Consider the following 17,268-nt stretch of genomic DNA (forward strand, 5'->3'; position numbering starts at 1 on the left):
CAACATCCCCCAAGGGGTCCCAGAGCATGAGAGGGCACTCTGCAAAGTTGCTGTCACTTGGCAGCTCCTGCATTGAGCGTCTGCCCCCTGGTGGTCAGTGCATGTCATACCTACCAGCCGGTCAGCAGGTTAGCAGGTCGGCTGGTCAGCGGGCAGCCAGATATATATATATATATATATATATACACACACATATGTTTTATTATTGATAGTATTACAGATATCTCCCATTTTCCCCCCCTTTACACCCTTCATCCCAACCCCTACCCATCCCTCCAGGTCTTTAACACCCTATTGTACATGCCCATAGGCTACACATATAAATATATAAGTCCTTTAGTTTATCTCTTCTCATCCCACAACCCCACATCAAGGTATATCAGTCTGTTCCATGACTTCATGATACAGGTCTTATTTTATTGGTTAATTCATTTTGTTCATTGCATTCCACAAATAAGTGAGGTCATATGATATTTGTCTTTCCCAGACTGGCTTATTTCACTTAGCATAATATTCTCCAAGTTTATCCATGCTGTCTCAAAGGGTAGGAGATTCCTCTTCTTTACAGCTGCATAGTACTCCATTGTGTGAATGTTTCACAGCTTCTTTATCCACTCATCTACTGATGGGCATTGGGCTTTTTCCAAATCTTAGCTGTCTATAATAAAATCATAATATGCTAATTAGACCAGACAGCCGAATGACCTTCCAGATGAAGCCGCAGCAGCGGGGGCCAAGGCAAAGGCAGTTAGGGGCAATCAGGCAGGAAGGTGAGTGGTTAGGGATGATCAGGCAGGCAGGTGAGCAGTTAGGGGTGATCAGGAAGGCAGGCAGAGTGGTTAGGGACAATCAGGCAGACAGGTGAGCTGTTAGGGGCAATGAGGCAGGCAGGCGAGTGGTTAGGGGCCATCAGGCAGGCAGGCAGTTGGACATCCCCCAAATTGTGAGAGGATGCAGGCCAGGCTGAGGGTCCCCCCCCCCCCCCGTCACATGAATTTCGTGCACTGGGCCTCTAGTTGTAAATAATGCTACTATGAAAATCGGATGCATATATTTTTTCTGATTGGTGTTTCAGGATTTTTAGGATAAAATCTCAGAAGTGGGATCAATGGATCAAATGGAAGTTCCTTTTTAAAAATTTTTTAGAGTAAACTCCATACTGTTTTTCATAGTGGCTGCACCAATCTGAATTTCCACCAGCAGAGAATCAGTGTTCCCTTTATCCTGCATCCTTGCCAGTAGTTGTTGTTTGTTGATATATTTATGATAATCATTCTGACAGGTGTGAGGTGATATCTCATTGTGGTTTTAATTTGCATTTCTCTGAGGAGTAGTGAATTTGAGTAATTTTTTATGTGTCTCTTCGCCACTTGTATGGCCTCTTTGGAGCAATGCCTATTCAGGTCTTCTGCTCATTTTTTAATTGGGTTGTTTGTCTTCTTTTGTTTAGTTGTATGAGTGCTTTATATATTTTAGATATTAACCCTTTATCAGATGTATCATTGGCAAATATATTCCCCCATACAGTGCATTTCCTTTTCATTTTGATGGTGGTTTCTTTTGCTGTACAGAAGCTTTTTATTTTGATGTAGTCCCATTTATTTATTTTCTCCTGTATTTTCTTTGCCCTAGGAGATGTATCAGCAAAAATTCTGCTACAATGAGATGTCTGAGATTTTACTGCCTATGTTTTCTTCTAAAATTTTTATGTTTTCACTAGAGGCCCAGTGCATGAAATGTATGCACTGGGGGAGGGGGGGAGTGTCCCTCAACCCAGCCTACACCCTCTCTAATTTGGGACATCCCTCTCACAATCCAGGACCGCTGGCTCCTAACTGCTCACCTGCCTGCCTGCCTGCCTGATTTTCCCTAACTGCTTCTGCCTGCCAGCCTGATCACCCCTAACCACTCCCCTGCCAGCCTGATCGACACCTAACTGCTCTCCTGCTGGCCCGATCGCCCACAACTGCTCTCCCTTGCCGGCTATCTTGTGGTGGCCATCTTGTGACCACATGGGGGCAGCCATATTGTGCAAGGGCATGATGGTCAATTTGCATATTACCTCTTTATTATATAGGATGACTTACATTTAAGTCTTTTATCCATTTTAAGTTTATTCTTCTGTATGGTATAAGTTGGTGGTCTAGTTTCATTTTTTTTTTCATGTGTCTGTGCAGTTTTCAAATACCATTTGCTGAAGAGGCTATCTTTACTCCATTGTAAGTTCTTGCTTCCTCTATCAGATATTAATTGATCATAATGGTGTCAGTCAATTTCTAGGATGTCTGCTCTGATCCATTGGTCTGTATGCCTGTTCCTGTGCCAGTACCAAGCTGTTTTTGGTATAAGGACTTTGTAGTATAGTTTGATATTCAGTATTGTGATCACTCCAACTTTTACTTCCTTCTTAAACTTGCTTCAGCTATTCAGGGTTTTTGTTGCCTTTATATACAGTTTTGGAGTATTTGTTCTAGATCTGTGAAATATGATGTTGGTATTTTAATAGGGATTGCATTGCATGTATAAGTTGCTTTGTGTAGTATAGACATTTTAATTATGTTAATTCTTCCAATCCATGTACATACTATAGGCTACCATTTTTTGTCTCTTCCTCTATTTCTTTTTTCAATGCCCTGTAGTTCTCTAAGAACAGGTCTTTTACGTACTTGGTAACTCTATTCTTAGGTATCTTATTTTTTGTTGTTGCAATGGTAAATGGGATTGTATTTTTTATTTCTTTTTCAGAGAGTTCATTATTGGTGTATAAAAATTTCATCAATTTCTGGATATTGATTTTGTATCCTGCTACCTTGTCAAATAGATTTATTAAGTCTAGTAGTTTCCTGGTGAAGTTTTTAGGGTTTTTTTTTAATGTACAATACTAGAAGCCCAATGCACGAAATCCATGCAAGAGTAGGCCTTCCTTCCCCCAGCTGCCATCACTGGCTTCCCTCTGGCACCCGGGACCCGGGCTTCCCTCTGGCCACTGGCACCCGGGACCTGGGCTTCCCTCCAGCTTCCAGCAGGCACCCAGGACCTGGTCTTCCCTTGCAGCCCCAGCTTCGTACAGAAGGTTGTCTTGTCTAATTAGCATATTACCCTTTTAAAATTATAAATCATGTCATCTGCAAATAATGAGAGTTTTACTTCTTCCTTTCTAATCTGGATGTTTTTGTCTCTTCATCTTGTCTGATTGTGATTAGGATTTCCAGTACTATCCAGAGGGAAGCCAGTGCTGGCAGCTGGGGGAAAGAAGGCCTACTCTTGCATGAATTTCATGCATCGGGCCTTTAGTGTTGAATAAGAGTGGTGAAAGTGGACATCTTATTCCTCTTCTTAAGGGAAACACTTTTCGTTTTTACCCATTAGGTATTACGTTGGCTATAGGTCTGTCATATATGGCCTTTATTTATGTTGAGGTATGATTCCTCTACTCCCACTTTCTTGAGAGTTTTATTAAAAAAAAAAGGAGGGTGCTGGATTTTGTTGAATGCTTTGTCTGCATCTATTGATATAATCATGTGTCTTTTATTTTTCAATTTGTTTATGTGATGTATCACTTTGTTTACTTTGAAGATATTCTACCAGCCTTGCATTCCCAGAATAAATTCCATTTGATCATGTTGTATTATCTTTTTAATACATTGCTGGATCCATTTTGCTCGTTATTTTGTTGAGGATTTAGCATCTGTGTTCATCAGGGATATTGGCCTATAATTCTCTTTCTTTGTACTGTCTTTATCTGATTTTGGAATTAGGATAATTCTGGCTTCATAAAAAGAACCTGGAAGTGTTCCTTCCTCTTGAATTGTTTTGGACAGTTTGATGAGGATAGATGTTAATTCTTCTTTGAATGTTTGGTAAAATTCTCTAAATTCATCTGATCCAGGACTTTTGTTGTTGGAATATTTTTGATTACTGCTTTTATTTCCTCACTTGTTATTGGCCTATTCAGGTTTTCTGATTCATCTTGATTGAGTGTTGGAAGATTGTATATTTCTAGAAATTTGTCCATTTCACCCAGATTGTACTGTTTTTTGGCATATACATGTTCATACTATTTGCTTAAGATCCTTTGTATTTCTGTGGTGACTACTATATTCTCACTTTCATTTTATTTATTTTATTTATTTTGGTCCTCTCTCTTTGTTTCTTGATGAGTCTGGCTAGAGGTTCATCAACCTTGTTTATCTTTTCAAAGAGCCAGCTCTTGGATTCATTGTTCCTTTTGTTTTGTTTTTTTAAATATATTTTATTGATTTTTCACAGAGAGGAAGGGAGAGGGATAGAGAGTTAGAAACATCAATGAGAGAGAAACATCAATCAACTGCCTCCTGCACACCCCCTACTGGGGATGTGCCCACAACCAAGGTACATGCCCTTCACTGGAATCGAACCTGGGACCTTTCAGTCTGCAGGCTGACGCTCTATCCAATGAGCCAAACTGGTTAGGGCACTTTTTGTTCTTTTTTTAAATTGTCTGTGTCATTTATTTCCACTCTGATCTTTATTTCCTTCCTTCTACTTACTTGGGCTCTCCTTCTAATTCACTTAGTTGTAGGGTTAGGTAGTTTATTAGTGCTTTTTCTTGTTTCTTGAGGTAGGCTTATAGTGCTATGAAATTCCCTCCCAGGGCTGCTTTCACCATGTGCCATAGTTTTTGCATGCTTGTGTGTTTATTTTCATTTGTTTCTGGAAAGTTTTTATTTCTTGCTCTATCTCACTGGTAACCCATTCATTGTTTCATTGTTTAATAACATCCTATTTAGCCTCCATGTATTTGAGTGCTTTTGAGGTTTTTTTGTGTGTTTTTTTATTGTAGTTGATTTCTAACTTCATGCTATTGTGATTTGAGAAGATGCTTGGTATTATATCAATCATATTTAATTTGTATAGGCTTGTTTTGTATCCGAACATGTGTTCTATCTTTGAGAATGTTCAATGTGCACTTTAAAAGGATGTATATTCTGTTCATTTGGGATGAAATGTTCCATAAATATCAGTTAGGTCCATCTGATCTAGTGTGTTATTTAAGGCCTCTGTTTCCTTGTTGATTTTTTTTTCCTGGAAGATATATATCCAGTGGTATCAGTAGGGTGTTGTAGTCCTCTAATATGACTGTAATGTTGTTAATCTCACCTTTAAAGTCCATCAAGAATCTTTTTATGAACTTGGGTGCTCCTATATTGGGTGTATATATATTTAAAAGGCTTATTCTTTTTGTTGAATAATTCCCTTTAGTATTATGTAGTGGCCTTCTATGTCTCTGGTTATGGCCTTTGTTTTGAAGTCTATTTTGTTTGATATGAGTATTGTTACTCCAGCTTCTTTTTCCTTTCCATTTGCATGGAATATATTTTTTCATCCCTTCATTCTCAGTCTGTGTGTATCTTTTGTTAAGAAGGGGGTCTCTTGTAGACAGCATATATATGCGCCATGTTTTCTTATCCATTCAGTCACCCTATGTCTTTTGACTGAAGCATTTATTCCATTGACATTTAAGGCTATAATTGATAGGTATGTATTTATGGCCATTGTTATTTTCTTTATGCCTATGATCTTCTTTCTATTCTTTTCTTCTTCTTCTTAAAGCAGTCCCATTAACATTTCTTGCATTGCTGGTTTGGTAGTAATGTACTCCTTTAACCTTTTTGGGGTTTTTTTGGTCTGGAAAACTTTATTTCAACACTAGAGGCCAGGTGCACAAAATTTATGCACAGGGTTGGGGCCCTCAGCCCAGCCTGCACCCTCTTCAATCCAAGACCCCTTGGGGGATGCCCAACTGCCGATCCCCAAGATCAGGCCTAAACCGGCAGTCGGACATTCCTCTCAAAATCCTGGATCACTGGCTCCTAATCGCTCACCTGCCTGCCTGCCTGGTCACCCCTAACTGCCTGCCCCCACTGGCCTAATCGCCCCTCACTGCCTCTGCGTGCCAGCCTAGTTGCCCCTAACTGCCCCCCCTACTGGCCTGGTTGCCCCATGCAGCCTGCTTGTTCAGTTGTTTGGTCATCCCTCACTAATCCCCCTGCTGGCCTGGTCATAGGCAGCCATTTTGTGAGGGTGTGAGGGTTAATTTGCATATTACCTCTTTATTATATAGGATTGATTTTAAATGTTGCCTTGCTGGATACAGTAGTCTTAGATGTGGGCCCTTGCTTTTCATTATTTTGAATACATCATACCACTCCCTTCTGTCCTGAAGTGTTTCCATTGATAATTCATCTGACATTCTAATGTGAACTTCTTTGTAGGCAATTTTCTGTCACTTTCTTGCTACCTTTAATATTATTTCTTTGTTTTTAACATTTGCCATTTTGATTATGATGTGTCTAGGTGTGGGTCTTTTTGGGGTTGTCTTTATTGGAACTTTCTGTGCCTCCTGAACTTGTGTGACATTTTTCTTCACTTGGTTGGGGAAATTTTCTGTAATTATTTCTTTAAACAGGTTACTCTCTTCCCCTTCTGGCATTCCTATAATTTAGATGTTATGTTTCATGTTTTCCCTGAGCTCCTTTACGCTATCTTCCTGCTTTTTAATTCTTTTTTTCTATTTGCTGCTCTAATTGGGTATTTATTTTTATGTAGTCTTCAAAATTTCTGACTCGGTCTTCTGCTTCTTCGAGTCTACTTTTAATTTGTTCTAGGGTGTTATTGGTATCAGGTATATCATTCTTCATTTCTTTCTGGTTCTTGTTCATGGCCTCTATTTCCTTTTTAATGTTGTAATTTCTTTAAACATCTTTATAACCATTGCTTTGAACCCTGTCTCATAGGTTGCTTGCCCCATTCCATTTCATTCTTTTTCTGTAGATTCCTTCTTTTCTCTCATTTGCGGGTTGTTTTTTGTCTCCCTATTGTATCTGTCTCTCTGTATTTGCTTCTATGTATTAGGTAGAATTGTTTTGCCTCCCAGTCTTTGTGGGATGGCCATATGTAGAAAGAATCTTGAGGGGTCCAGTGGTGCAGTCTCTTTGTTCACCTGAGCTGGATGCTCTAGGAATGCCCCTTGTGTGCCTTATTTGGTATCTCCTGTTGTAATTTGGACTTTATTGTTCATGTCTCATTTGTGAGAGGGATCTCCCCTCTGACTTGCTGCCAGTGAGGTTCAACCCCAATTGTGTGCAAGTTGTTATACAGGCACTGACAGAATAGAACAAGACACAACAGGACCAAACCAAAAATAACACCACAATAATCAAGCTACTCAATGCAACAACAGTAGGAAAGACTAAGAAGGAAAGGGAAGAGAAAGCAAGCAAAGAAAAATATAATACTATACTAAAAGGCATGCAACCAAATTCTTAGAGGAGATATAAAGAAAAAGGGAGAAAGAAGAAGATAAAAAAAATGGCTATATGGAAGCAAGGAGGAAGCTAAAAGAAATAGTATAGGAGGAAAAAAGAAAAGGAAACAGAAAATAAGTGAAATAATAATGAATTTAAAATGTATTGATAATGGACTTAAGATATAGAGATAAAAAATAAAGCTAAAAGAAAGGGGAATACGATAAAATCAAAAGAAAAATTAGTAATTACAATAAGAATAGACAAAGTAGAATACAATCAAAGGGAACAAAGGAAGTAGAGATATGCAAGAAAAAAGAAGAAAGAAAAAAAGGGCTGGGGGGAAACAAACCAACCTGCCCCCCCAAAAAAAATCCAATCACACATATCATAGCCCAATAAACAAAACCACTCACACTCTTACACTAAAAAACCTTTGGGTCCACTATTTGTGGAGCTCACTGGATTTTGCTCTGATGTTGTTGTAGCTGGCCCCTTGGTGTATCTATCCTGGGCCCCCTGGAAGCTTCTCTGGTGCAGGTCAATGTGAGTCACTGTTCTTTCTGGCACTGGGCAACCTGATTGAGGTCCAAGAGGTTGAAGCCTCTGGTAATCCCATGAGCAGGGACTCCTTAGGCCAAAGACTAGATCCGCCTTGAGTCTCTCACCTTGATTATCCCTGTTCTGAGCTGGACTCCCTTCCCCCATGGAACTGGGCTCTGCGAGGGTATCCTGTTCTTGGCCAGGATGGTTTGAGAAGACTCATGTTGAGGGAGGTGCTGGTAGCCTTTAAGGGAGGGGGGGGCGGGCCCTTTCTCTTTTAATGCAAGTATGTCAAACTCAAATGCTAACACAGGCCAAATAAACAAGGTTTATGTTTATGTGGGCTGCAAAAAAACAAAAGCTTCAATTTTCATAGAAATGTAGGTTTATTTTGATAGAGACATGCTGAATACAAAGGGCTGAAATAAATGAGTAATTGTTAACATAAAATAATAGAATATTTTAAGAAAAATTAATATTTTTCTTGAACATTAACTTACCAGACATTGAATAACTGCACAAATTAATAAGCGTGACTCAAATAAACCTATTTTTCTTGTTTTCCAAAAGTGAAATATTTCCTGTTGTGCACACCAACCAAGTCAGTACAAGACTAATGATGTGGCAATTGGCTGCTAAAATATTCGCTGCTAGTATTAGTGGAGAGAAATGGTGCGCCCGCACATAAGGCATGTAAGGGAAATGAATGCAATTCAATTATAGTAATCAGTCATTGGCGAACATTGTAGCTCATTATGTATAATGATCAGATTGTGTATTAAAATTTAAGAAATGTGTGTACCAATAAAGTTTTTACATTTGTAAAAAAAAAAAAAAGGATATAGAGTTCAGGTCCTAGCTGGGCCTCACACGCACCACAGCAATTCGTCTGCCTAAAATCGCGCGTGCGCACTGCGCTGCTTCCAAGGGCGTCCGACCTAGTTCGCGGCGACAAGAAGGTCGGAATCGTCGGTAAATACGGGACCCGTTATGGCGCCTCCCTCAGGAAAATGGTGAAGAAAATTGAAATCAGCCATCACGCCAAGTACACCTGCTCCTTCTGTGGCAAAACCAAGATGAAGAGGCGAGCCGTGGGGATCTGGCACTGTGGTTCCTGCATGAAAACCGTCGCTGGTGGTGCCTGGACCTACAACACCACTTCTGCCGTCACAGTAAAGTCAGCCATCAGAAGACTGAAGGAATTGAAAGACCAGTAGAAGCTCCACAGTTTGAAACATTGCGAGCCTATAATAAATGGGTTAATTTATATAACAACAACAACAACAAAAAAAAACCAAAAAACAAAAAAAAGAAAGAAAAAGAAAAAAAAGGAAAAAAAAGAAAAGATAATTATGTATAATTATAATAATTATGTATAACAGGATATTGTAAAAATTAAGTTGGGAAATTTTTTTAAAATGTTTCTTACAAACCATTATATTGGCTGGGCTACAAAAATATTCGTTGTGGGCTGCATGTGGCCTGCGGGCCACGAGTTTGACATGCTTGTTCTAGTGCCTCACCTCTTTCAGGTTTGCTGGCACCTCCTCTCTGTCACCTACAGGGGCACATATTTCCTGCCACGGGCTGTTCCCCCTTGCCTCAGGTCACTGCAGGTTGGGTCAGAAGCAACTTTTTGCTGGTGGGAAAGCGGGTACCTCCCCTGCACTTCAGGTGGGCAGGGATGACCTCCTTCCTAGACCTACTGTCTATCCCCCTTTCTCTTCACCATCATGACTTCTTCCAAGAAATAGAGGCCCCCCCCCAGATACAATGTTAAATGTATCCTTCAGACCCCTCCAGTGTATGCTGGCCCTGAGATCCACTGTGTGACCCTTCTCACTGGTCAGAGGAGCTTCCGAGGCTGCAGGATGACAGGGTGCTAGCACTGCTCTATCCAGGGACTTCAGCCCCAGGCTTCCACTGCTGCACCCACTCCCAAGTCTCCACAACCAGTGCTCTCAGGCCTCTTTTCTCAGTCCCAGGTCCTCCTGTCTCACCTATAGATCTGCAGCCTCTTCAGTCTCCTTATGTCCTCAGTTCAATAGGTCCATGTCAGGGGAGGCTACATCAACGTCCTGGCTTTCAGTGTAGTTCCTGCCCCCAATTCCTGGTGGTGGAGCTGAGCAGCTGAGCTCTAGGGTGGCAGTGGCAGCACAGTAGTGGTGGCAGTTGGTAAATATAAGGCAGGGCAAGAGCCCTTCCATGTCAGTGTTGGTCACCCAGAGGTGGCACAATGTCCAGGCTGGGTCCTATCAGGCACATGGTGCAGGTTGAATACATGCCAGGCATACAGAGGTTTCTCGTTTGTTGCAGGCATATTGTTTTGGGTTGTGACCTCTTTGGGTGCACGTAAGTTCAGGCCCAGGCCACCTAGCCACAGCTGCTCCCCACAGCCTCTTCCCAAGGAGGACCTTGTCAAGCCTTCAAGGTGGCCCACTCTCTAAGCTGGAGCTATGCCCTGGGAGGGGCTGTGGAGGTGGCGATAGTGTGGAGTCCCACAGCTCTCAGCTGCAGGCACGTGGGGTCTCACTTCTCTTCACTTAGGTGTTGGCAGGGCTTTGTCTATGGCAGGTGCGAACAGGGTCTTGCTGTTGCTGCCGCTGCTATTAACATAGGTGCACAAACCAGGCATTGTCTGCAGGGGATGTGTGCAGAGTCTGGGTTGTGTCCTTGGTGCACACAAGTATATGAGGTCCGGGGGGCGGGGTGCCCATGGTTTCTGGCCCCAGCTGTGGCTAGTGTGGGTGGTAGAGAGGCTGGGCACCTAGCTGCTTCTGCTCCTCACCTCCTCCTCCCAAGGACCTTGTAAACTCTTCAAAATGGCATGGTCTCTGAACCAGAGTCACATCTGGGAAGTGCCTATGGGTGTAGCAGAACCTCTTTGGCTAGGAGAGCCTAAACCGCCTGTCCCCAAGACTCCCCATGATTGGACTGCCCCTCCCCCATGCCACACACAACCACACACCCGTGTATGTCCACACACTCTCACTCCTTCACTCACTCAAACTCTCTCCCTCACTTCAGGTCTTCCGTATTTATGGGGATTTATGTTCCTCTTCAGTCTTTTGATTGGAGCATTTAATCCATTTACATTTAAAGTTATTATTGATAGGTACTTATTTATTGCCATTTTAATTCTCTATGCCTGTGTTTCTCTCTCTCTCTCTCTCTCTCTCTCTCTCTCTCTCTCTATTATTACAGCAATTCCTTTAACATTTCTTGCAATGCTGGTTTGGTGGTAATAAACTCCTTTAGCCTTTTATTTTTGTCTGGGAAACTCTTTATTTTTCCAACTACTTTGAATGATAGCATTGCTTGATAGAGTAGTCTTGGATTTAGATGCTTGCTTTCATTTCATTGTATACTTAATACCTATCCCTTCTGGGCTGGAGAGTTTTTGTTGAGAAATCAGCTGACAGCCAAATTGGAGCTCCTTTATAGGTAACACATTGCTTTTCCCTTGCTGTCTTTAAGATTATCTCTTTGGCTTTAATTTTCAACATTTTAATTGTGATGTGTCTGTGCATGGTCCTCTTTGGGTTCATCTTGTTTAGGACTCTGTGCTTCATGAACTTGTGAGACTTTTTCCTACACCAGGTTAGGGATGTTTTCTGTTATTATTTCTTCAAACAGGTTCTCATTTGCTTTCTCAGTTTATACTCCTTTGGGTACTCCTACGATGCAGATATTATTACGCATTCATGTTGTCCCACAGCTTTTTAAAACTGTCTTCCTGTTTTGTTCCCCACTGTCTGATTAAGTGATTGTTTTCCGTCTTCTAATTAGCTGATCTAATCCTCATCTTCCTCTAGTCTGTTGTTTATTTCTTTCATTGTTTTCTTTATTTCCACTATGTCATTCTTTATTTCCAACTGGTTTTTCATAGTTTCTATATCTTTTTTTCATGCTGGTGAGCATCCTTATAATCATTATTCTGATTATATCCACTTCATTTAGCTCTTCTCCTGGACAATTCTCTTGTTCTTTTATTTGGAGATTGTTTCTTTGCCTCCCCATTTTTTGTTGCCTTGTTTGAGTTTGCTTCTATGTATTAGGTACATCTCCTCTGACTCCCAGTCTTGGTAGGGTAGCCTCATGTAGTAGGTGATCTGTGGGGCCCAGTGCTACAGTCTTCCTGATCACCAGATCTGGGTGCTCTAATAATGCCCATTGTGCACATTGTGTGGACCCTCCTGTTGTAATTGAGTCTTTACTGGCCCACTCATGTGTGGGCTTGACTGTCAGGCTGACAGTAAGGCTCAACTCCAACAAAGTGTGCAGGCTGCTATGCAGATGCCTACAACACAAAGTGGAATTCACCTCAGGAGGTTTTATAGCCTGCCAATATCTTCCTTTTGATATACTGCTTGTGAAGATTATTGGATCCTATTCTGTTCTTGTCTAAAGTTGACCACTGGGCTTATTGGTTTTGGGTCCCTTTGGAGGGTCTCTGGCACAGGTCAATATCAGGTGCTGTTTTTGACTGGCCCAGAGTACCCTGTTTGGAGCTATCAGCAATCCTCAAATTGTGGCTCCCTCTGCTGGGGCTGGGTGCATGCGGAAAGGACCAAAATGCACACAAAGGTCTGCTTTTCCTAGCCCCAGTCCCAGAAGCAGGTTAGGCAAATACTTAAAGCATCCTGAGATCTGCCTAGGGCAGGGGGTGGGCAAACTTTTTGACTCGAGGGCCACAATGGGTTCTTAAACTGGACCGGAGGGCAGGAACAAAAGCATGGATGGAGTGTTTGTGTGAGCTAATATAAATTCAAAGTAAACATCATTACATAAAAGGGTACGGTCTTTTTTTTTTTTTAGTTTTATTCATTTCAAACTGGCTGGATCCGGCCACGAGCCATAGTTTGCCCACGGCTGGCCTAGGGCCTATAGGCTGACTGTTAGTCTCAGTCACTTAATGGACCTCAGGCTGCATACCTCAGCAAGGTGAAAACTCCACAGGCTGGGGCAAGAGGATTTCCAATGGGTGGGGCTATTGCTTCCCCCCAGGCTAAAACTGCATTGATGGGAAAGTTCTGCCTGAGAAAGATGGCTTCTGCAGCATGGGGAAATGACTCAGCACAGGGATCCTGGCAGCTGTCCTCCCAGCTCTCTCTCCTGAGCCATCAGCCCCATATTCTCCTCATGCAGCTCTAGTCCACTTTTTTATCCCTCTGTTGGAGCCCAAGGTGAGTGGCTACAAATGAAATTTAGTGTGTTGGCCCTTTAAGTGATTGTCTGTGTTTCTAGCCATCTCTCTCTGCCTGACAAAACCTCCAGTGCTTTTTACAGCCAGATGTTATGTGGGCCATTTTCCCAGTTCTGTTACTCTGGAGGGGGATCTCAGCTTGGGGGTTAGACCCAAGACTTCTCAAGGAAACCCCCAGCAGCTAAGATATCCCTCCAGAACTTCAGCTGCTGCCCATGAGGGCCTACTCATCCCTCTCATGCCTCTACACTTTCGACCAGTCTTGATGTGGCCTTCTCTTCATGTTCTTGGTTATAAGGGTTCTCTGCTAGTCTTCAGTTGTTTATTCAGGATGATTTTTCCACATTTTAGTTGTTATTCCAGTTTGGTTGTGGGTGAATGCCCATGTAGATTCCACTTATTCTTGACAACTTCAAGAGCTATCTTTATTTATTTTTTAAAATTTTATTGAATTTATTGGAGTTACATTGTTTAATAAAATTATATAGATTTCAGGTATACAATTCTATAATACATCATCTGTACATTGTATTGTGTGTTCATGACTCCATGACTTTTATAATCATTTATCTTCCCTTTAACCTCTTCTACCTCCCTCCATCCCCCCTTTTCCTCTGGTAATCATCATAATATTGTCTGTGTCTTTGATGTTGTTTTTTGCTTAATCCCTTCACCTTTTTCACCATCACCCCCAACTTAAACTGGACCAAAAAATTAAGTCCATCACTGCCTGTCACTACTGAGCCATTAAGCAAAGACAAGATTGAATCATTGATGTGTGTTTATTTCATATTTCCAGCAATGTGGAGTGAGCAACAGTGATGATCCCTTGGAAAAAAACCTGCTCCCTGACATTTCATTTTAAACAAACTCTTATATAGGATTAGTGGGTTAAAAAAAAATCTAAAGTTAGTGAATTCACAAGGTCTGCCCTTAAAAAAAATCTTTATTGTTGAAAGTATTACATAGGTCCCCTTTTTGCTGCCATTAACCTTTTACAGACCACTCCTGTAACTCCCCTGCCCCCCGCCCAGGACCACACCACCTTATTGTCTGTGTTCATGGGTTATGCATACAAGTTCATTGGTTTATTTGTTCCCACCCACCCTCCCCTGCCTCCCCTCTGAGGTTCAACAGTCTGTTCAATGTTTCTATGTCTTTGGCTCTCTTTTTGTTCATCAATTTATTTGGTTCATTAGATTCCATGTATGAGTGAGATCATGTGATATTTATCTTTCTCTGACTGGCTTATTTCTCTTAGCATAATACCTTCCAGGCCCATCTATGCTGCTGCAAATGGTAAGAGTTCTTTCTTTATTATTGCTGTGTAGCATTCCACTGTGTATATGTAACATAGTTGTTTGTGTGTTTTTTTATTTTATTTTATCTACTCATCTGCTGAGGGCACTTAGGCTGTTTCCAAATCTTACTACTGAAAATTGCGCTGCTATGAACATAGGGGTGCATATATTCTTTCTGATGAGTATTTCTGGTTTCTTAGAAGATACTCCTAGAAGTGGGATCATTGTGTCAAATGGGAGTTCCATTTTTAAGTTTTTGAGGAAACTCCACACTATTTTCCACAGTGGCTGCACCAGTCTGCATTCCCACCAGCAGTGTAGTAGGGTTTCCTTTTCTCGGCATCTTCGCCAACACTTGTCATTTGTTGGTTTGTTGATGATAGCCATTTTGACGGGTGTGTGCTGATATCTCATTGTCATTTTGATTTGCATCTTTCAGATGATTAGTGACTTTGATCATTTTTTTATATGTCTCTTGGCTTTCTGAATTTTCACTTTGGCGAAGTGTATATTTAAGTCCTTTGCCCATTTTTTTTTTAAATTGAATTGTTTGTCATCCTTTTGTTAACTTTATAAGTCCCCTATATATTTTAGAGATTAACCCCTTATCTTATCTAATAAAGAGGGGATATGCAAATTGACCTTCACACCATAATGATCAAGATGGCTGTGCCCACAGCAGAGGCAGGGATTCCATAACACAAGATGGCTGCGCCCACATTGGAGGCTGAGTTCCTATAATGAGCCTTAACGAGCAATCAGCAGGGACCTGAGGCTGCCCTCCCCCCCTGCCTGGTGGGGCTTGACAGGGGACCTCAGGCCACGCCGCCCACCCCAGCAGAGCTTGATGGGGGACCTCAGGCTGTGCCCCCCACCCCAGCACTGGGCCAGGTGACCTGAGGCTGTGCCCCCCACCTGGTGGGGCTTGACAGGGCACCTCAGGCCATGCTCCCCACCCACTGGGGCTTGACGGGGGACCTCAGGCAGTGCTCCCCACCGGGCAGGGATTGATGGGGACCTCAAGGCGCACCACCTGCCCCGGCCCGGGCTGGGGGACCTCAGGCCAAGTCCCCTGCCCAGCAAGGCTTGACAGGGGACCTCAAGGCACACCCCTACCTGGGTGCTGGGCCGGGGGACCTCAGGCTGCTTTCCCTGACCCTGGGCCAGGGGACCTCACGCTGCACCCCCTGCCCCAGTGTCAGGCCGGGGGACCTGAGGCTGCACCCCCCACCCAGATGGGCTTGACAGGGGACCTGAGGCTGTGCCCCCTGCCCGGCGGGGCTTGATGGGTCTGGATCTTGCCCAGTGGGGGTGGGCCAGCCAGGTCTGGGTCTCGTATGATTTTGAGGCATGCACGGTTGGGCAGGGACTTGACTCTGGGTCCCGTGGTGCGCCCCAGACTCTCACAGAGGAAGAATTTCATATACATTTTACTAATTTTCTTTCATCTCTGAGACGTCTATTATAAGGGCAAATAACATTATTAAAATATTTCCTCTAATTAATTCCCTTCTAATGTGCATACATTTCTTGCACCGGGCCACTAGTAGAATGTATAATTGGCAAATATGTTATCCCATGTCGTGGGGCCTATTGATATATTGTTGTGCAGCTATTTATTTTGATGTTGTCCCATTTATTTTCTCAGTTTACATTATCCTAGGAGATGTATCAGTAAACATATTGCTACAAGAGATGACTGAGATTTTTCTGCCTATGTTTTCTTCTAAGATTTTTATGGTTTCACAACTTATAAGTATTTTATCCATTTTTTGAGTTTATTCTTGTGTGTAGTGTAAGTTGGTGGTCTAATTTCATTTTTTTGCATGTACCTGTCCAATTGTCCCAAAGCTATTTATTGAAAAGATTGTTTCTGCTTCATGGTATTTTCTTGCCTCCTTTGTCAAATACTAATTGAGCATAGTGGCTTGGGTTGATTTCTGGGTTCTGTGTTCTACCCCATTGATCTATATACCTGTTCTTTTGCCAGTACCCAGTTGTTTTGATTACAATCGCTTTGAAGTATAATTTGATATCTGGCATTGTGATCCCTCCAACTTTATTCTTCTTTTTCAAGATTGCTGTGGCTATTTGGGGTCCTTTTCTTGTTCTATATAAATTTTTGAAGTGTTTGTTCTAGATCTGTGAAATAAGCATGGGTATTTTAATATGGATTGCATTGAATCTGTAGATTGCTTTTGGTCAAATGGACATTTTAATTATGTTGATTCTACCAATCAATGAACATGGTATATTCTTCCACTTATTTATATCTTCCTCTATCCCTTTTTTTTCAACATCTTATAGTTTTCAGAGTACAGGTCTTTTACCTCCTTGGTTAAGTTTATTTCTAAGTATCCTAATTTATTTTGTTGTTGTTGTTGCAAAGGTAAATGGGATTTTTTGTTGTTGTTAGTTTATCCTTCTGAGAGTCCATTATTGGTGTATAAAAGTGCAATGGATTTTTGGGTGTAACTTTTGTATCCTGCTATGTTTCCAAATTCATGTATTAAATCTAGTAGTTTTTATGGAGTTTTTAGGGTTTTATAAGTGCAATATCATGTCATCTTCAAATAATGAGAGTTTTACTTACTCCTTTCCAATTTGGATGCCTTTTATTTCTTCTTCTCCTTTTCTGATGGCAATGGCTAGGATTTCCAGTACTATGTTGAACAAGAGTGGTGAAAGAGGGCATTGCTGTCTTGTTTTCAGGGGAAATGGTTTTAGTTTTTGCCCATTGAGTTTGATGTTGGCTGTAGGTTTGTCAAAAATGGCTTTTAATATGTTTAGGTATGATCCCTCTATTCCCACTTTGCTGAGAGTTTTTATCAAAAAAGGGTGTTGGATAGTGTTGAATTCTTTTCCAGCACCAATTGATATGATCATGTGATTTTGGTCTTACAAGCTGTTTATGTGCTGTATCACATTTATT

The 17,268-nt window shown here is 41.7% G+C and overlaps 2 protein-coding genes across 6 annotated transcripts in view; both read left to right on the forward strand.

Annotated features, from left to right (window-relative positions):
- Window positions 1-17,268, forward strand: part of TRPC4 (transient receptor potential cation channel subfamily C member 4) — a 252,306-nt gene that overhangs the window by 168,273 nt on the left and 66,765 nt on the right. The window lies entirely within an intron of this gene.
- Window positions 7,993-9,104, forward strand: LOC102418427 (putative 60S ribosomal protein L37a). The gene is made up of 2 exons (XM_006085593.2): window positions 7,993-8,013; window positions 8,711-9,104. The coding sequence occupies exons 1-2, from the start codon at window positions 7,993-7,995 to the stop codon at window positions 9,044-9,046; spliced, it is 357 nt and encodes a 118-aa protein (XP_006085655.1). The 3' UTR covers window positions 9,047-9,104.

This window comes from Myotis lucifugus, unplaced genomic scaffold (assembly GCF_000147115.1).
Source record: "Myotis lucifugus unplaced genomic scaffold, Myoluc2.0 scaffold_19, whole genome shotgun sequence".
Lineage (NCBI taxonomy): Eukaryota > Metazoa > Chordata > Mammalia > Chiroptera > Vespertilionidae > Myotis > Myotis lucifugus.

Bases quoted from the DNA above. Each gene is read 5' to 3' on its own strand.
- LOC102418427 (XM_006085593.2), top strand. From the start codon at position 7,993: ATGGAACTGGGCTCTGCGAGG. The intron at 8,014-8,710 runs GTATCCTGTTCT...CACGCACCACAG, and splicing joins TGGAACTGGGCTCTGCGAGG to CAATTCGTCTGCCTAAAATC.